At 41.7% G+C, this 21473-nt stretch overlaps 2 protein-coding genes across 3 annotated transcripts in view; one reads left to right on the top strand and one right to left on the bottom strand.

Moving 5' to 3' along the window:
* Positions 1–21473, bottom strand: part of LAMB3 (laminin subunit beta 3) — a 92118-nt gene that overhangs the window by 63084 nt on the left and 7561 nt on the right. The gene's annotated exons all lie outside the window — the stretch shown is intronic.
* G0S2 (G0/G1 switch 2) lies at positions 2890–3981 on the top strand. The gene is made up of 2 exons (XM_032136896.2): positions 2890–3125; positions 3239–3981. The coding sequence occupies exon 2, from the start codon at positions 3271–3273 to the stop codon at positions 3580–3582; it is 312 nt and encodes a 103-aa protein (XP_031992787.1). The 5' UTR covers positions 2890–3125; positions 3239–3270; the 3' UTR covers positions 3583–3981.

The raw sequence follows: 21473 nt of genomic DNA, 5'->3' as shown, positions 1-21473 counted from the left end.
CAGCAAGCAGCTGGTAAAAAATAATAATTATACTATAATAATTATTATAATATAATAATAACAATAATAATTATTATATAATTATTATTATATTATAATAATTGTAATAATTATTATTGAATTGTAATTATTATTATTATTGAAGCTCATTTACAACTAACCATCCAAAAGACCTCTTTCCCCTGTGTCTTCAATCCCCAAGGCAGAGTGGTAGGGACAGTTCTATCCCTCCTCTGCACTTACCCCTTGAAACACACGCACCCCTTTGTGACTTTATCCTCTGCAGATGGCTCTGAATGTCTTAATGTCTGAGAGAAACGGATTTAGAAAGCAAAATATAGAAATTTTAAACTAGCCCTTCCTACCTTCCTAGAAGTGGCAAGAGTTAAATGTTGAGATAGACTCAAGGGTAGGATGACTATTTCAGTTTGCCTGGAAGTGTTTCAGTTTGCCTGGAAGCATCTCAGTTTTAGCACTGTGAGTCCTACATTTCAGAGAACCCCTCAGCCCTGAGAAAAATAGGATGGTTGGTCACCCTATGGCTTGGTTTGACCATCATAGCTATAACCTGTGTCTTACCTGCATGCATGACACAACACAGTGCTTTACTTCCCTAAAAATGACATCAGCCCCATTAAAGTATGTGTTTAGTTTCCAAGCCCTACCTAGTCACCTTCTACCCTAGGAGCCAGGTTCTCTTTTCCCACCCAGACAGAGGAGCTGCGCTCAGAAATTCCCAGACATGAGTTGACACTGGATTCCTTAACCTTCTACTCTCATCATCTCCTGCTCAGCCCCAGCTACCACCTGAACTAGGAAGATCAAATCTACCAGTGACCTCCGTCCATGGCACTTGCTGCCCCTCCTCTGTCCAGCTGTTACCAATATAGCTGCTGGAACCTGGAGGTCAAATTATCAAAAACAGGATCTGAGCTGGTGATGTGCGCTAACACAGCAAATCACAGGAAAGGGGAACCCCAGGTAAATTACAGCCTTCTGACCTAGGAAGACGTGTGGTTCGCGTCTCTGAGTTACAGAAACACAGGAAATGCTTACTGAACCAGTCAATTTCAGAATTTTGGGTCCCAAGCTAGGCTGACTCACCTTCAGAATGGAAACCACGTGACAGCCCTCATATCAGGGCACACATCACACGCTCTTCCAGAAGTCAATGGGTTTGGAACCCTCACAGATATTGGGAAAGCTCACTAATCATTCCTGCCAGTTATCAGAGGTTGCTCTGAAATTATAAGGAAGATTCAAAGGAAATGCCAAGACTGATATTAAACTTGGCGGGAACCCTTGTTACGGAATTTTCCTGCCTGACAAGGTTAAAAGAACAATAAGCAGGAAACACAATCCTCCAGGAATAATCAATCCTATTTGGCCCCTGGTCACCTTGACTCAAACAGACTAAATTCTAAAATGTAGAATTTCAAATAAGCTACTTAGATAACCTTGACCATTCTCCACACACAAGCCCTTGTCTGAACTATTAATAGTCAAGGCAAAGGGTAGTTGTTATTGCTGCCTTTTTAAACTGAATCAGCTGAGAAATTGCTTCAGACCCCCCCCAAAGAAAGATTACTGTTAACAAGTCAAAAACTGAAATATTTGATCCCTGAGACAGCCCTTTCCCCCGACCCGCCCTTCAGGGCTCAGTCTGACCGACTGCAAAGGCTGTTGCAAGATTGCATCACTGACCTTTGCAATTTTCTGGCCAGTTTGATTTCCCCTTCTTTCCCCTGCCCCCTCCCTTTCTCTGCTTAAAGCCCTTTGGCCAGTTTGCCTCTCCTTTTCCCCAAGTTTGCTAACTCTGGCATATCCATAACCAAAGCCAAATTAGAACGCTCCCTCGGCCCCAGGTGATTATATCTAATCCTGGTCAAAATCAATCCTACATCTTCACACGTCCAAGAGTACTCACACTCTGGATTCTTACCTAAGCTGTCTACTACACGCCCTTCTGCCCACAAACTGCTTCAAAGCTGAAGTTGAGCTGGAGCAGTGAAGTTGTACCCCCAAACCCAGGAGGGTGGCAGAGAATTATTGAGCAGAGCATGAAATACTTCCATTCTAGAATGGCAGATGAACTTCTACCAACAGCCCCTTCCATACTTGACCCCCCTACCCCCAAGCTCCCAACTCCACTTCTCAAATGGAAGTAAGAACAATTTGAATTTGAAGGCTGTTCCCTGATACACGGAAGTACATAAGGAAACAGCTCGCAGGCAAAGAGACTAATCTTTCTCTCTCTCTTTCTTTCTCTCTCTCTCTCTCTCTCTCACACACACACACACACACACACACACCCCTCTGTGCATAAAAGCACCATCAATGAATAGTTTTCTATCAACTGACTCTAGCTATACATGCATGCACCTCTAAATAAAACCAACCAGGCAGGAAAGAAACAATATTAGCACATATTGCTTTATCCAAGCGTGACCTGTTCTGTTCTGTTACACATATCCCTCCCGCTTGCCTTCCCCTCTCTGATCCATTGCCACACACGTGGGAAGATGACAACCCTTCCGAATAAAAATGAAAGCTTTCTTCTTTAGATGGAACCCCCAGATTCCCTCATTATTTATGTCAGGCTGTCCTGGACAAGGGAAGCTGTGCACCCACTGACACCAGTAAGAAGGTGCCGTCGTGTCAGAAATGTCCGCGGACACCTCCCTGGGCTCCGGGTCCTCCCCTGCGCTCGCCTGGAGTTGGACCTTCGCGTGCACAGCGGCCCTCCCACGCGCCCCGCTGCGATGGCCCCCCGCGCCGGGTCCCCTAGTTCACACAGTCGGAGCGTGCGCAGCGCGTGGCCACCTCCTGCCAGGTCCCAGCCGGGTTCCACCCCCTCCTTTTCCCCTCCTCTTCTTCCTCCCCCTCCCCGTTCCCCTGGCTCTGACCGCACTGGCCTGGGCCCGACAGCCCAGGAGGCGTGTCTCGAAGAAAAGATATAAGCGGCCCCCGGACGCTAAAGCGGTGCCAGCAGCGGAGTCTCCAACGGGAAGAGCTGCAGCTGCCAAGAGGAGGAGAACGCTGAGGCCGGTCGGACCGACGGACGGACGCGCTGACCGCCGCCAACTGCAGCTCGCGCTGCCTCCCGCTCGCGCCCTGCCACTAAGGTAGTCCGCCTTTCTATGAGCCCTCCCCAAGATAAGCTGGGTACAGGGTGGCGGGGGGCGGCAGCCGTTCTTCGGTGGCTGAAGTCCCCCTCCTGCTGTCCTCCTGCATGCAGGTCACTCCCGCCTCCGAGAGCCCAGAGCCGAGATGGAAACGGTCCAGGAGCTGATCCCCCTGGCCAAGGAGATGATGGCCCAGAAGCGCAAGGGGAAGATGGTGAAGCTGTACGTGCTGGGCAGCGTGCTGGCCCTCTTCGGTGTGGTGCTCTGCCTGATGGAGACCGTGTGCAGCCCCTTCATGACCGCCAGCCGTCTGCGGGACCAGGAGGCAGCCGTGGCGGAGCTGCAGGCCGCTCTGGAGCGACAGGCTCTCCAGAAGCAAGCCCTGCAGGATAAAGGCAAGCAGCAGGACACGGTCTTCGGCGGCCGGGCCCTGTCCAACCGGCAGCACGCCTCCTAGGAACTGTGGGAGACCAGCGGAGTGGGAGGGAGAGGCAGTAGACAATAGACAAATAGACCGAGAGAGGAAGGGAGAGACAGAGGGGGCACGCGCACAGGAGCCTGACTCCGCTGGGAAAGTGCAGGAGCACATGCTGTTTTTTATCTGGACTTCACTTCAGAGAAACCGCTGACATCTAGAACTGACCTACCACAAGCATCCACCAAAAGGAGTTTGGGATTGAGTTTTGCTGCTGTGCAGCACTGCATTGTCATGACATTTCCAATACTGTGTGAATTATCTAAATGCGTCTACCATTTTGCACTAGGGAGGAAGGATAAATGCTTTTTATATTATTATTATTAATTATTATGATGACCACCATTTTGCATTTTGAAATAAAAATCTTTTTATACCATATCTCATCTAATTCCTGAGAGGTGTGGTGTCCTGGGGTGGGCAGCAGGGAGGGTGAGCAGGTGGGTGATGGTGATGGGTTCTTACCTGAGCACTGCAGAGGGAGCAGCTTCCTGAGGGTCAGACACTTGCTTCATACCTAGGAACTGTGTAATAAGTTACTACATGCACATAAGTCTGTTGAGGACTTGTTTTTCCTTCTTGTTAGGGGTGGAAAGAGAGAAACTTTTATAACTTCCATGAGATTTAGCATTTTAAGATCAAAAGGTAGATCAACTTCTGAGCTAAAGTGTGTGGGAGATAACTGATTAATTCTAAGGCAGAAAAGCTCTTTGTTCCTCACAGCTGTGCACCAGAGGTTCCCATGGCTGATACCTTTTTCTTCCCAACTGTATTTTACAGAGAGAGAGAGAGACAGAGAGAGAGAAGGGAAGAAAAGGAAGGAGGGAGGTCTGGAGGTGAAGGGAAGGAAAGAAAGGAAAAACTATCTACCTGGCAGGACAAGAGATAAGGTCCCAAGAACACCAAAGCAGATGATGAGTCTAGCTCTACCCAGCATTCCTCCCCATGAATCCAGATCATAGTAAGAAACTCTGGGCTAGAAAGAGAAAAAAACTGGTTGTTACAGATCTGAGTCCTCCTCCTCCAGTGTACACAGCTTCATCTGTATTAATAGCTAATTCAGTGACTCTATAGGGCTCAGCAAAAGAAATTTTAAACTTCAAAGAAGTAGCCAGGAGCCAGAGGCATGGCCTTGATGCTAGTCTCTTCACATTTTTCATGTCACCTGTCCTAATCAGGTAGTGACACTTTACTCCTTTCATCAACAGCTATGCATTTTTGCCAAACATATCACTGGTTCATACCACTGCCTCTGCTCAGACTCTCTCCTTCGTCCAATGCCCCACACACATCTCCATTTCATTTCTGCCAACTCAATTCCTACCCAGTGTTCCTAGCCCTGATCAAAAGCCATCTCTTTCTGAAATCTATTCTTATCACTCCCAAAGGAAAAAAGCAATCAGAATGTGGTAAGATTAATCAAGGAAAAGAAACATATTTGGTGTTTTAAAGGAAAAGAAGAATGTCGGTGGCACCATGGCTCTCCCAGTTTCCAAAATGGGAAATTCAGCCCTATACCAAGGCAGAGCCTCACTTTCAATGTCCAAGAAACTTCCTAGGAACTGACTCAATTTTATCCTTCCTGCTGGTCTTCCAAAATGCCTCTTTTATTAATTACTCCTTTACCCATTCAGTTACCACCTTGTCTGGCTCTCAACCGCTCAAGCCACCCCCTGCACCCTCTAGCACATTCACCCTAAACAATCCCTTGTCAGACTGTCTTCCTTTAATATCTTTCATTCTGATGCTCCTGAACTCAAAAACATCTGAGACTAAAACTCTTATGCCAGGTTTCAGTGCCTCTGTGATGTGCTTCCATCACAGCCGGCCGTCTTGCCTGATTTCTCAGGCTGCCTAGCATGAACCCTGGTCCCCTCCTGTTTCCCTCTGGTTTTCTGCACCTTCATTTACATTACTCTTCCAACTGGAATATCCTCCCACCCACTACCTCCACATCTTCTAAAACCACATACCTCAAATTCTCCAAGGAAGGTATGATTCCAAATACAGGTATTTTGCCCATTGTCAAAATACACGTAAAATCGTGTGCTCTGATTTTTGAGATGGAGTCTTGCTCTGTCACCAGGCTGGAGTGCAGTGGCACAATCTTGGCTCACTGCAACCTCTGCCTCCTGGGTTCAAGCGATTCCACTGCCTCAGCCTTCCGAGTAGCTGGGACTACAGGCGTGCACCACCACGCCCAGCTAATTTTTTGTATTTTGGTAGAGATGGGGTTTCACCATGTTGGCCAAGATGGTCTCGATCTCCTGACCTCATGATCCGCCTGCCTCAGCCTCCCAAAGTACTGAGATTACATGATTATTTAGAAGGTAATGCCTATGTTTTGAAAGTTTGCCTATACATAAAAAAAGTTCCCTAAATATATAAGTATGCCTATATGTTTTTGTGTAGAAGGAAATTCCCCATGCCTATTTATATTCAAATTACCCAACCCAATCAAATCCGAGCTATTGAAATCTCTGTTCTCACTGGTCTTCTCAATTCTCTGAGTTCTTGTAGGCCATACAGCCTGAGTCTCATACCGCATCACTCAGTAATGGACTTTTATTCTTCCAATTGTTCTGTGGGCTGGGTCATGTCTCTTTTTTTTTTTTTCATTCCGGCTGGATGTTGGCACAGTCATACCCCTCGGTTCCTCTCCTCAGTGGGACAGGGCCTCCAGACTTCACCGTGGTCTCGATCTCCTGACCTCGTGATCCGCCCGCCTCGGCCTCCCAAAGTGCTGGGATTACAAGCGTGAGCCACCGCGCCCGGCCGGTCATGTCTCTTATAGTATAATCTTCTTGAAGTAAAGGACCATGTCTTCTTCAGTGTTCACAGAAATCATTAGGTCCTAGGCAAATAGTAGGTTCTTAATAAATACTTGATTGTTTAATTAATCATTTATGAGGCTAGAACAGTGATTGTAAATGAAAGAAGAAGCAATTTTGTCCCTCCAGAGAACATTTGACAGTCTAAAGACATTTCTGGTGTCTGGGTGAGGGGAGGGGGCAGGACTGCAAGCATCTAGAGGGTAGAAGTCAGGGGGCTGTTAAACATCTTCTAATGCACAGGACAGCCCCCAAAACGAAGAATTCTCTATTCCAAAATGCCAATAGGGCAGAAGTTGAAAAATTCTGGGTTAGAGGAAAGTAAGGAAAAACGGTTTGCTTAATAATTTCAGAATCGAAGTTATGAGGTGGTCTCACAAGGCTATGTCTGGTTATGATCAAACATGTTCCTCCCCTAACACAGGAACAAAAATTGTCTTTTGTCTTATGCTGCTTGGTAATTTTACCAACAACCTAGGAGAGGTAGCAGAAGTTATACTTATCAGTTCTGTTGGTGACACAGAGCTGAGACAGCACAGTCAGAACTCAAAACTCAATAGGCTGGAAACACGCATCGAAGAAAAACCAACTGAAACTGAATAGGGAAAAAGATACAGTACAGAATTCAGATCCAAAAAACCAATTGCACGACCACAGAATTTGAAAGACATATTCTAGCAGCAGATCATGTGAAAAAGACCTAGAGTTTTTTAAAATTTTTAACTGACTCATTATAATTGTACATATTTATGGAGTAAAATTTGATGCTTCCATACGTGAATGCATTGTATAATGATCAAATCAAGGTATTTAGCATAGCCATCACCTCATGCATTTATCATTTCTTTGTGGTGAGAACATTCAAAAGCTTCTCTTCTAGCTATTTTGTAACATACAATACCTTACTGTTAACCATAGTCACCCTACTGTGGAAAAGAACTCCAGAACTCTTCCCCCTATCTAATTGAAACTTTGTACCCCTTGACCAGCCTCTCCTCATCCTCCTCTCCCCTATCTCCCCCCAAGTCTCTGTTAACCATACTGATCTACTCTATACTTCTATAAGATCAGTAAATATACATACATATACATATATATATATATATACATATTCCACATTTAAGTGAGACCATGTTCTATTTGCTATTTGTCTTTCTAGGTCTGGCTTATTTCACTTAACATAACATCCAGGTTCATCCATTTTGTCTCAGATGACAGGATATCATTCTTTTCCATCGCTGAATAGTATTCCATTGTACACATATACCACATGTTCTTTATCCTTTCATCTACTGCTGGCAACTTAGGTTGATTTCAACTCTTGGCTATTGTAAATAGTGCTGCAACAAACATGAGAGTACAGATATCTGTATATACCCACCAGTGGGAATGCTGGATCTTATGGTGGTTCTACTTTTAATCTTTTAGGAACCTCCATGCTGTTTTCCATTCCATTAGGGGCTCTGCTAATTTACATTCCCACCAACAGTGTATAAGCATTCCCTTCTCTCTACATCCTCGCCAGCACTTGCTTTCTTTTGTCTTTTGGTAAGAGCTATTCTAACTATAGTGAAGTAGTATTTAATTGTGGTTTTGATTTGTATTTCCCTGGTGATCAGTAATGTTGAACTTTTTTTTTCCATATACCTGTTGGCCATTTTTATGTCTTCTTTTGAGAAATATTAAGGTCTTTTGCCCATTTTTAAAATTAGGTTACTTGGGTTTATCTTGCTATTGGGTTGTTTGAGTTTCTTATACATTCTGGATATTAACCCTTCATCAGATATATAGTTTGCAAATATTTTCTCCCATTCTGCAGGTTGTCTCTTCACTGCTAATTGTTTCCTTTGCCGTGCACAAACTTTTCAGTTTGATGTAATCTCATTTGTCTATTTTTGCTTTGATTGCCTATGTTTTTGAGGTCTTATCTAAGACTTTTTTGCCTAGTCCAATGTCTCAAAATATTTCCCCTATATCATCTTCTGGTAGTTTCATAGTTTCTGATTTTATGTTTAAATCTTTAATCCATTTTGAGTTGATTGTTATAGGCATGCGTGACTTAACAACGGGGATACATTGTGAGAGATGCTTTACTAGGCGATTTTGTCATTTGTACAAACATCATGGAGTCTACTTAAAACATACCTAGATAGCATAGTCTACTACATACCTAGGCTATATGGTGTAGCCTACTGCTCCTAGGCTATAAACCTGTATGGTATATTACTGTACTGAATATTGTAGGCAATTGTAACATAATGGTAAGCATTTGTATACCTAAACATATCTAAACATAAAAGGTACAGTAAAAATACATTATTATAATTTTATAGGACTACTACCATATATACAGTCCCTCATTGGCCGAAATGTTATGTGGCATGTGACTTGATATGGTGAGAGGTCAGGATCTAGTCTTGTTCTTCTGCAGGTGGATATCAAATTTTCCCAGCACCATTTATTGAAGAGACTGTCTTTTCCCCAATGTGGGCTCTTGGCAACTTTGTTGAAAATCAGTTGGCTGTAGATGAGTGAATTTATTTCTAAGCTCTCTATTCTGCTCTGTTGGTCTATATATCTGCTTTTATGCCAGTATCATGCTGTTTTTGTTATTATACCTTTGAAGTTTATTTTGAAGTCAAGTAGTATGATGCCTCTAGTTTTGTTCTTTTTGCTCAGACCTGAAGATTTTTGGTGGTTACAGTTCAATAAAAGCCAATGAGGGCTTATAACAGGACCACTAAAACAAATTAATGCTTCATTAGTAGAAGTATAATGTTCAGAAAAAGAGAAGAGCAGGTGGCTTTGTTATACTTTGCATTCTGTCAGGGTGAAAAACAAAGCGTTTAAATCGGACTGCCTGGATTTGCTTGGGTTTGCATCTTGACTCTCCTATTTGTAGTTCTAAAACCCAGGAAAGTTATTTATACACACTCTCTCAATTTACTTAAATTCTTTCTTCATCTGTCAAATAGTACCTTCCTCAGGGAAAATTTTGCTGATTAAATGAGATAATACACATAGAGTTCTTACAGTTACTACCTTGCATATAGCAGGCTCTATCAGTCAATGAGAGTTATTATTGTTATTGTTAGTATTTTAAGACAAACCTCGACCAAAAAAATCTACTTAATTAGAGTGACTAGGGCAAATAAAAGTCCAGAAACTCTATCACATACAAAACAATTGAAGAACAATAGAGATATTAGATTCAGTAGCTTTACATGACAATTGCTCCAAATAGTTCAAGAGCTGCTATATTGGAGAGGATAAGACTTATCTGGCTCAAAAATAGAGAACTAGCACTATCAAGCAGGATTACAAGGAGGCAGATATTATTAAGATATCAGAGTAATTAAAAAACATAATGAATTGCCTTGTGATACATAGTAAGCTCCCCATTACCAAAAGCCTTCAAGCAGCAGTTGGAAGTCATCTGCCAGGGATGGTATAAACTGGAGAGGAGATTCCTGGACTTGGAGGTTGCATCCAGTTGTAAGATGCTAGGATTCTGTCTAATATTACCACCAAAAAGCGGATGTATTTCCCTTTCCAGCCTGTCTGTCCAGATCATCCCTTTCTTTAAATGCCTCTTTATTCTTTTTCTCAGCATATTGGTAAATATGTTTCCTTTTTGCTCAATTACTATTAAATGTGATAAATTTAATTCCAAAAACAAATTATTTCTTGATTAAGCTCATCTAACTAATGCTTTTGCCTTTTATAAAAATACCTTAACCTACTGGTCAAACCTAATAGTCTCAAATTTAGTCATAGTGAAATGCCTATTAAAGTTATCTTCCTCTTCACAAAACACCACAAAATTTGATTTATAGAAATAAATATATACAGTTTTGTGCTATATTAGATGCCATCTTGCACTATATTGTAATGAAAACAAACAGTAGATATCAACTGAGAATATTTAAAGTTTCCCACATTCTTAGGAAAATTTGATTGTTCTGTAGTCATGCTAACCGGAACTAGTAGAAAACCCACTGGCTTAATCAATGACAATTCACCTGTTAAGCTTTTAGAAGCCAACCAATCAGTGATAGGTCCTCACTTCTGAGAGTCAACCAATCAGGAATGAACTCATGCCATTAACTGCATCTCAGAGTGCTAACCAATCAACAAATAGTCATGCTTCTATAGCTGATGTTAGCCCATTTATGTCTGGGAAAGTACACCAGTCCCTGACCTTCGTGCATCCTCGAAACCCTATATGAGATCAGCAGCCTGCTTTTCAGAGAGATTGAGCAGCAAAGCTTTCCCTTACTATAATGAGCAATAAGTTTACCATTTTTATTTTATTTTAGACATTAAGTGGGGGTCTCATCATTCTTTGACAATTCTGGAAGCTCTACTGTGATTGTTTTAAAGACCTTCTCTTGGCAATATTCCAGGGAACATGGGACCAACAGGTACACTTACTGGACTCCTTGTGCCCAAGTGCATTTGTCCTTTAGATCTGCCACCTGGTGAGAAAATCTCAACGATAACCGAGATCTGACTAGTTTCATTAAGTTCTCATTGCTTCTGTGATTTGCAAGCATACAGGTCTTTGTATAAGATCATTTTGCCTAATTCTTTCTATTACATAATTAGAAAATTTAGTCAACAGGTACACATTTTAGTAAACGATTATACCTAGACTTTTGTACAAAGTCATTAGGCATTTTGTTTGGGAGGTACACCATTGAGTAACTGGACATAGGTCTTGGTATAAGATCATTTGATATTTTGTGTGGGAAGTATATCACTGGGTAGTTCAACATAGGTCTTTTATAAGTTCATTAGACCTTCGGTTTTGGAGGCATAAATATTTTTACCATTAAACTGTTTATTCCCCTCCTACTCTCTGTTTACTTTTGCTTGTCTATATTAAAAAGTCTTATTGTATTTTTTCTGTATTGCCTTATTTCTGATATAAGGGAGTGTTCCAGAGGAAATGAATGGAGATATATACTCCATAAGTTACCAATCCAGTCCAAGCTAGTCCTCAGCGATAACATTTGGAGGTCCAGTAGACTGAAAACCAATTTGGGAAAAGGCAATTGGTCAGATCCACAAAAAACTTTGATGACAGCATGCCCTGTCTTGTCAGTCTGTGATAGGACACTTTTAGTTTGTACACTGGGGTGAAAGATTTTGTCAGGTCATTAATTATGTGGTCCTTTCTAACCTTTGCTTAGAAAGGGAACCCAAGATACCATTCACAGACACACACTTTAACTCAGTGGCATCTCTTGTCCTTCTTGGTTTCTTCCATGTCAAAACTGCAGTCTCCACTGGAAGAACTCCTGCTATCCATATAAAATTGCCCTATAATCCTAACTCTTGTACTTATTTTGGTAAACTGCAAAAATTAATTTAGAATAGCAATGGCCATCACGTAGAACTTCTGACATGTCAAAATGAATAAATTAAGATATTTAAGAGGAGCCCCAGAAAAATTAGGAGACAAAGCCCCAAAGAGGCAATAGTTAGCTTCTTTCATTGGTAAGCTAAGGCTTCAAAATAAAATTTTAACTTGAGAATGGTCTCTCTCAAAGACTCTGATACCATCTAAAACCCACCCTCCTTTCATTACTCTGTCTTTCTACTCAACTTTACCTGAGCTTCAACATGAGCCACCCCTTTCTTCTAAGTTTTCTCTGGAAAAGAGTAATCACATTGTAAAATTGCTAAACCAGAGGGGAGCCCTAAAAAGCTGAATTTAAATCCTGGCCTGGAGCAAAATTAAAAGTTATCATGAAAGATTTTCCTAAGCCTCAGGGGTGGTTGAGCAGAAATTAGTTAACAATTCAGGATTTTATTAGGTACTTATTGTTCTGGATTAAACATCTGTACCAAATGATTCAGTTAATTGTTAGTCCATCCAATAGAGAAAAAAAAATTATAAGCAGTAGGGTAAGAAAAAAATTAAATAACTCAGTTGTGCAAAATGAAAAACAAATGCCTTAAGTGGACAAGAAAAACCTTGAAAATACAGTACAAAAAGCAATTTCAAAAAATCTTTCTTTTAAAAGTATATTAGACAAAGATTAAAAATTGCAAACTAAATAAAAATGAAAAGAGACTTCAGAAAACTTTCAAACAGCATTCTGGAGTACACTCAACAGCTCAAATAAAAGAAACATTGTCTTTATATTTTTCTATTAAAGGGCTGAAATATGAATTCGGGGATTTAATGAGAAAAAAGTAATTGAAATATGAAACTGACAGCTTAGAAAATATCCAATACATAGCTAGACATTTTCAGAGAGCTCTAGAAAGTAAATAAGCTAGAAATCAATAGAACGTATGGTTCTCTGCATAAAAAAACTTGCCCCTGAAATGAAAACAAGACCAAAAAGTCTTGTATGTTCTAAGAATTGGGAACATATGGAGAGGGGTACTTGTAGATATTGCAAGCAAAAGGGTCATTCAAAGAACCAGTGTTCCACGTTGGCTAAGTAACAGAAGGATGACTATCCAAAATCTGTCTAATGGTGCTTCTCCAAGGGAGACATTAGCACCCAACAATTACAGTCCTTCCTCTGAGCTTGTGTCCCCAAATCTCAGAGGGGCCAGTGCACAACCATGTCACTATACTCTCCATCAGGGCATAGCTACATTTACTATGGCCAGCCTCTAGCCCAGTGCCTAGCATAGAGTAGGTGCTTATTAAATACCTGTTGAACAAATGATGAAATAGAGGAAGAAAGTACATTTTTGTTTTGACATGCTGTAGTGCCTTCCTTAGTCCAGAGATCACAAACCTCTGAATTGGGATGTGACTCTCTCTGTCATTAATCGGCAAGAATCATGGTAGAATTATTGTCCCTACTTATGGATTCTCTTTCCCTTATACATCCCATTGCAGATTCCTGTCTTCCCTTTACCATCCACTCCAGCATCAGCTGATGCAGTCACTAAAATGGTTTATAAGTCACATATGAGATTCCCTAAGGAGTTCATAACTGAGAAATGTGTGGACACACAGGCCTCACAGATTGCATTGGATCACTAGAGTCTCTCCTGGTGAAAAGGGAAAACCTGCCCAAACCCAGTTTTTGTTTCAGTAACTTCGTTTGAGACAAAGCCAGGAATCTGAGAGTAAGCACCTGCTAAGGGTGGGACAGGGGCTCTGTCTGGTATGCCTCTCCCATGTTAAGAGCTAACAATAGTAATGGATAAGTCTCCAGGGCAACCAGGACCACTTCCAAGCATTCCTGTCTTGGGCTGCCTCGAGGGCTCCTCTGTCCTTTGGGGAGTACTGATTGATGCCTGATGCCCTGAACTGGCCCACTCTGGCTTCTCTTTGGAGCTGTCTCTGCAGGCACCTCCTGGCTGCCAGCTCTGTCCTAGCATAAGGGACTTCTTCCTTGGCCTGGGTTTCACCTTCTTGTATCAGGTGGCAGACCAGCTGGTTTCAGTCCCAAATCAGGTCTTCTGACTCCTCCCAGAAACCAACCAACTTCTGAGCAGGAAATCCTGCCCCTCCCCAAAGAGTGGGAAACCGCAAAGGAAGAGAGAGATGAAACAGAAGGAAAGGCAGAGGAGGAGGGAGAGAGAGAGAAGAGAAGAAAAAGAAAAAAGAACATCAATAAAAAGAAGTCAGATTTGTTCGAAATCTTGAGGTAAGACTTTTAAAAATCACATTATATATAATAGTATCACCATTTGTATCAGGGCCTAGTACATAGTAGGTCCTCAAAAAAACTGCTATTGAAATAATCTATCGAAATGAACAGGAGGGCTGGGCTAAAGAAAAATTTCAATGTGAAATGCTGGACAGAAAAAACAAGAAGAAATGCCCGATGAGCTTTTGAATGTGTAGGAGGGATGATATGATAAGATGCAGATGGAACCAGAAGTCTCTTGCTGGCACTGACAGCATTCTGATCATTGCGGGACAGAAAGTCAAGTTGGAACAAAAAAGTTGCAAAGATAGTATAAAAAATGTCTGCATGTTCTTTTGGAATTACAGAAAGACTGCAAGAATTATAGAAATGTTGTAAGCAGTTTTTAAATCAGCTTTAAACCAATGACAGAGCAAAACACTATGCTGTATCTTGGGAAGTGCTTAAACGTGCTGATACCTGCATGTTGCAGCCAAACATCAGCTAGTTTAATGTTATTAACATTTAGATCTAGAGTGTTGAAAAGGCTCATTTTATTTCCAGAAGTCTTGTTCAGTGGACCAAGGGAGGCCTAAATGTGTCCATCAAAATTCTTCATGTGCTATTCATCTATCCCTTAATCCTAGTCCAGCTGGGCTGTTCAGAATACTGACCCTCTGAGCCCTAAACGGGCCTCTTCAGAGAAAATCCCAACACTTGTTTCAGGTCAAGGAACTAGAGAAACCTGACAGGAAAGAGAAATACCATTCTGCACCCTCACCATTTACCCAAACCTTCACTTGCCATCAATAGACCATATCATCCAGAGGGTTGTGGTTTAGTGATCCAGTCACTTGGAGAAATTAAAATAGCTGGATGCATGCTTCAGAAAACATCTACAGACAACGATGATGTGTTTTCACAACAGTTGGCTTTTAAGAGTCCAACTCCTCTGACTTTTCCAACAAAGCTTACCAGTATCAGAGGGACAAAACTGAAGTGTTTCCTTCAGTGTCAGTGTTTCTCTTTGGGGTTTGTGTGAGTTCATCGGAGTCGGAAGCTGAAAGGAGGGTGGGAAAGGTAAGGAGAGATGAAACAATCTCACTTCTGCTGGCTTGCCAAGGTTTGAAAGGAACTGCCTCCCTGTCATTAGGATGATATGAAAATAAAATCTAAAAATCCTAGCTCTTTCTTTGTACTAATTTGAGTACAGCTAAAAGTTCCCTGCGTCCAATTTCTGAGCAAGAACAAATATTAAAGGTAATCTAATTTATTTCTCCTTGTTTGCCAGATGAGGGAATTGAAGCCAAGACAAGGGAAGGGCCTTGCCGAAAGTCACATGTATTGTCAGTGATGGAAGGGAGACTGGAACTCAGTTCTCCCAGAGTCCCACCCAGGAGCCTTTTAAGAAATCATGAAAACTTTACAGGAAGGTACCCCAGATGTCCGAGAGCTCATAAACACCGCAGCTGCTGACTAAATACAACACTCAGTTAAAAGACGCTCAAGTAATCTTTCCCTGGCAGAAATAGACAGAAGAAAAAGATTTCCCCAATAGTTCAGTTTTTCCAGAATCTGTTTTATAACTGTTAGGAGACTAGGGAGGAGAAAGATTTAAGGCAGATTTGTCACGAGAGAACTAGAATATTTTACATTCCTACCACTGGATATCAGCATTTTACACGTCTCATTTCTTTATGTAATCTTCATATTATCCTCATTTTACAAATAACATTGTTTTAACTTTGCTCAAATTCACAGAGGGAATAAGATATTATGATTTCTGGAGCTCTTGTTGGTAAGCCCAGGATCAGGCTCTGGAGAGACATGGCTAGTTCAGCGACTGTTTCAGCCTTACTCAGGCCCCTCCCCAACACAGACCCTTGCTCTAGCCATTCAGGCTACCTGAGTTGCCTCCAAAATGCCATGCTTTCTAGACTTCTTGCCTGAATACATGCAGTTCCCTCTGCTTGGGTTGCATTTCTCAACATCCTCATAACTTGTACTTAGCCTTCAAAACTAGCTCCAGGGCCACCTCCCAGAGCCCTTTCCTGCTGCCATGGCCTGTCCCTTCTGTACTTCGACAGCCCTCTACGTACATTCCTATTATGGTATACATCATGCTATGGTGAGCTCTGATTTACTTGCCAACTTTCCTTGTACTTGACTTCAATCTCCTTGAAAGCAGACACCACGTATTAGTGAGCCTTTGTATTCCCAGCGCCTAGCACAATTCCAGAGATGTATTAGTGCTCAATAAGTATTTTTTTAAATGGATGAACAAATGAAATATTTCCCCTCCTTTTCTTCGAATAAAACCATGCAATAAAAAGTCTTGTTTCCATGTTCTTGACTCTTCAGTAACTTGGGGGTAAATAAAAGATATCACTACTTAAGCTTCCTCTCCTTTCAAGCCTGACAAGCCACTCAGAAATAGCTATCTAGGGTTAAACTTGGCACTCTGAACAGACATTAATTTCTGCATCCTGACAAAATGCTTTGATGACAGTAGAAGAATTTATATGCCATAAGCCACAAGGACAAAAAGACTGGGAACATGGGAACAACAGAGATAACAACAGTTAAGGAATGTCAACACTCTTGGAAGATGGAAAGTAGATGGATGAGTAATAAGTGACTTAGCAAACCCAAGACTGCTGGAGTCTGAGTGCTCATGATGGGAAACCTCAGGAGTTGGAGGAACAGGTGGGGGTAAACGTAGCAGAAGACCCTTGGCCTCTACAGCTATTCCATCTGGAGAAGGAAAGTTTATTTTCTGGAGTAACTTAACAAAGACACACCAGGCTCAGGGACATCAGACACAGCAGAGGGTGGGGTTAGGCATGGAGCTGGAAATAGCAAGATTAGAGAAAGACTCCATACTGAAAGATGAGATTCCCCAGCCCATTTTACTGGCTCAGCTCCCAGAACACAAACAGCCTAGCTCTACCCCTCTCCACCCACCCTACTCCAGCTTACACTAAGCAGAAGAATTAAGGATTCTTCCGTGTAGAAAGGGCCCAACCAAAGAGACAAACACTACAGACATTGATGTGTGGTTCCTCCAATGAAACCGCCAGGGGCCTTCTGGATTATCCTACAGTGAAGTCCAAAAATTGACAAGCCCTGCCCTCACACACAAAGCTTCCAACAGCCAAGGAAGAGACTACAAAGATCACCAGGTGATATAGTTTGGATATTTGTCCCCTCCAAGTTGCAGGTTGAAATTTAATCCTCAAGGTTGGAAATGGGGCATGATGTGAGGTGTTTGAGTCGTGGGGGTGAATCCCTCATGAATGAGCTGGTGCCATGCTCATAGAAATGAGTGAGTTCTCACTCTGAGTTCCTGCAAGAACTGGTTGTTCAAAGAGCCTGGCCGCTCCCACCCCTCTCTTGCCATGTGATGCCTGCTCCTCTTGGACTTCTGCCATGAGTGGAAGCAGTCTAAGGCCCTCACCAGATGGAGATGTCGGCACCGTGCTTCTTCTGCAGGCTGCAAAACCATAAGCCAAACAGACCCCTTTTCTTTAAAAACTACTCAGCCTCAGGGGTTCCTTTACAGTAACACAAACAGACTAAGACACCGGGCATGGGACAAAAGCTTTTGATACTGAAGACCTCAAGAGAGGAAATCTAGAAAGCCGAAGAAATAATTATCAGTAACGGCCACAGCAACATCAATATCCCCCAGAGATAAGGGAAGATAAATCATGAATTATGATCAAGAAGCCAATTTTTGGCTGAAAATAAACTTTCCTTCTCCAGCAGTGGCTCATGCCTATAATCCCAGCAGTTTGGAAGACCGAAGTGGGAGGATCACCCGAGCCCAGGAGTTCAAGACCAGCCAGGGCAACATACAGAGACCCCAGTCTCCACAAATAAAAAAATTAGCAGAGTGTAGTGGTGCATGCCCAGCTACTTAGGAGGCTGACATGAGAGGATTGCTTGCACATAGGAGGTTGAAGCTGCAATAAGCTGTGATGGCGCCACTGCGCTCCAGCCTGGGCAACAAAGTGAGACCCTGTCTCAAAAAATAATAATAATAAGATAAAATAAAGAACCAATTTTTAAGTATGGAGAAGAAAAAAGAGCTCTTTAAATGAAAATGCAACTGGACATTTAAAAATTAAAATGAAGGGCCAGGCACGGTGGCTCATGCCTGTAATCCCAGCAATTTGGGAGGCCAAGGTGAGCAGATTACCTGAGGTCAGGAGTTCAAGACCAACCTGGCCAACATGGTGAAACCCCATCTCTACTAAAAATACAAAAATTAGCCAGGCGTGGTGGCGCATACCTATAATCCCATCTACTCAGGAGGCTGAGGCAGGAGAACCGCTTGAACCCGGAAGGTGAAGGTTGCAGGGAGCCAAGATCGTGCCATTGCACTCCAGCCTGAGCAACAAGGGTGGAATTCTGTCTCAAAAAATTAATTAATTAATTAAAATTAAACTTAAGCATTGGAAGATAAAATTGAGGAAATCTCCCAGAAAATAGGACGAAATGGAAAGAGATTAAAAAAATAAGACATAGAAAGATAAGAAACTTAAAAGATCAGCTCAGGAGCTCTGATACCTTCTATTAAGAAGTCCAAAAAGAGAGCACAGAGAAAATGAAAGAGAATAAAATAATCAAAAAAATTTCTCTAAAATTTGCCAAAATACAAGATTTGAATTTCCATATTCAGTGGACCCAGTGGGTGCCCAACACAATGAACAACAAAAACAAAACTCATCAAAGCATATTATTGGAAATGTTAGAACCCCAGGAATAAAAGGACCCCAAAAGTCCTGGAGAAAGAAAAATAGTTCACAAACCAAGGGTCAGAAATCTGAACAGCAGTTGGACCTCTCAGTGTCAACACTGGAAGCTAGAAACTGAAAGGCAAGACAACAACATCTTCCAATTCTGAGAGAAAACTTACCTAGGAATCCTTATCCGGCCAAAAAACAATCAAGGAGAAGGTAATACAAGGACAAGCAGATGGGGCTGACCAGAACTGTCACACTGTCCTTTATTTGGCTGGGGTCTGATGGATTCATGCCCTCTTAAAGATGTTAAAAATGTGAAACATCATTCCTGCATACAAGGTCTCAAAACATTTCCTTATCATACATGAGGAAGTAAACCAAGAAAGAGAAAAACAGGAGTTCCCATTCCCAAAGGAAAGTCCCCAGATTCAGGGGACAGGAGGACTAAGGGCTTCAGTAAAATGTCTCCAAGAAAAAAATAAAGGAGCTCATAGATTACCCAATTAATTTGACCTATTTATTTGAATTTTATATCTCTTGTCAGAGGGTTTGAAGGACAGGTACAACTAAAAAAGCAAACAAATCAAAATGAAGTGATTATTAACTCCCAGGAATTCAATGAAGACTAGAAGAAAAGAAATGCATCATAGTACACTATATTGTTCAGCTGTAAACAATTAATCATAATAATACAAACACTATTGATTTAATTAAAATTGTGATATTATAATATTAGGAATCTAGAAAAAAGGGAATGGGTGTTTGTGTGTTGTGAAAAAGCAAAATCCCAATATTTCTTAGCAGGAAATGAATAAGTAATTTCCAAAATTGCAAAATCAAATAGCAGTAAAAGCACATCGTTTACAAATGTGGAGTTGGTTTTCAGGGGAAAATAATTTAACATTTAAAAGCGATTGCCTGTCAGTGGGACCAGGTCTGAGAAAGGAAAGAGCAAGGATTGTTGTCACTAGTTGTAAACCTTTTGTACCAGGTGTTTTTAAGCCCTCCTCATGTATTATATTAATAAATGTAAAAACTAGTTTATTTTTTTTTTTTTAAAGGAAATGGCTCAGTCATAACACAGCAGTCTCCCAGGAGATACATTCTACCTACCAGTCAGCATGTTGATGTCTGGAGCCATTAAATTAAGTCTCTAACAAGCTCAAGTTAAAAGTATTTACCTAATTACCCAAAGTAGAAGTTTGAACCGGTGTGTCTACAGGTGACTTTAGAATCACCTGGGGACTGTCAAAGAAAACCAGAGCTAGAGAACAGTTAAAGTGGTAAAAACAGGTTTTAACCGGGACTATTGCAGTGGGGGAAAAGAGAACTCAGTAAAGAACTGGACTCAATTCCAAACACACCACCGGCAAGTAAGTGATAATTTACACTCAAAGAGCAGGATGGTGACTGGTGGATGGAAAATTACTAAGAGGAAACATCAGGGTTGGGATAAGGAGGGTTCTGGCTGAACGGAAACAGGATTATTTCTGAAGACAGGCCAGGGTGGTCAGGCACCCCCTGGGGGATGACGGCAAATGAAAAAACCAATTAGAGATCAAGGAATCAGGTATTAAAATGGGGGGGTGGGGGGCGCGGTTCTTGCTAAACTGACTTAGCAGGATTCTTTGTAAAACTGGATTTTACAACGAAGTGCCCAGATGGGCCTAGAAGGTTCAGGAGCCTGACTAAAGTTTGGCAAAAAAAAACTTTGTCAGGAGCTTTGTAAAAAATACAGATTCCTAGGTCCTACCCTTAATAAGCCAGACTCAACAGGACTTGGTGGGGTCTAAGGATCTGCCCTTAGTTCCCACAGATGATTCATGGAGGTTTGGGAATCACTGGACTAGAGTAGAAATCAGGAGTGTGTTAGGAGGAGCAAGGGAATCAGCTTACATGTATTTTATGTGTGTGTAACTATTTCTGTATATATAAGTCTCTCTCCTTCCCTGCCTCTTTCATTCTCTTTTATTTTCAGTTAACCCATAAATCCCTCTGGACTGCTGACGGCATTGCCAGAAATTAAGTAGCCATCCGAGCTCTCTCTCCCAATCCTGGGGCTCCCTCTGCTGGCAGAAGCATGTTAAAATTCTAGAAATTCTTCAGTTCCCTATTAGGTCAGTTTTTCGAGACTGTTGCCAAACCCTCAAATTTCATGAATCCTCCCATCAGATATAAAATACAAAGTGAAGCCTGGGAAAACCTTCTTGCCTTAAATTTGTGAATATATAAAGATTAGGAGGGAGCAGGACAAGGCAGAAATGAAAATGAAAGGTATATGCTGTGGTCAATACTGAGAAAGAGGAGACATTTGAGAATTTAAGTTCACACCTTCCTCTTCCTAGCCCTCCTCCAGGAGATATGAATAGATGGGGAAGATGCATTTAGCTGCTTTCCAAAAATGCAAAGAAGGAAACAAGTTAGACTAAAAAGCTCACCGAATTTGGAAGCAGAAGGCAAGGATTCAATATCCACCCGTCCTCTGCTTCCTCGATTCTCAAAAGAAGTGGTCTCCTTTTCCAGGGCCATGAGCCATATCATCTGGAGTATGACTCCATAAATCATATCCTTCCAGTGATCTTGTTTTTAGATTCTACTGGATCTTTCCCACAAACAGAAAGGATGCTCAGCCCAGCACGCTGTCTGGCACAAATGCTCAATGCATTTGAGCATTTGAATGAAATTTG

Source organism: Hylobates moloch, unplaced genomic scaffold, assembly GCF_009828535.3.
Source record: "Hylobates moloch isolate HMO894 unplaced genomic scaffold, HMol_V3 SCAFFOLD_18, whole genome shotgun sequence".
NCBI lineage: Eukaryota > Metazoa > Chordata > Mammalia > Primates > Hylobatidae > Hylobates > Hylobates moloch.
This window is presented reverse-complemented; position numbering and strand designations above follow the sequence as displayed.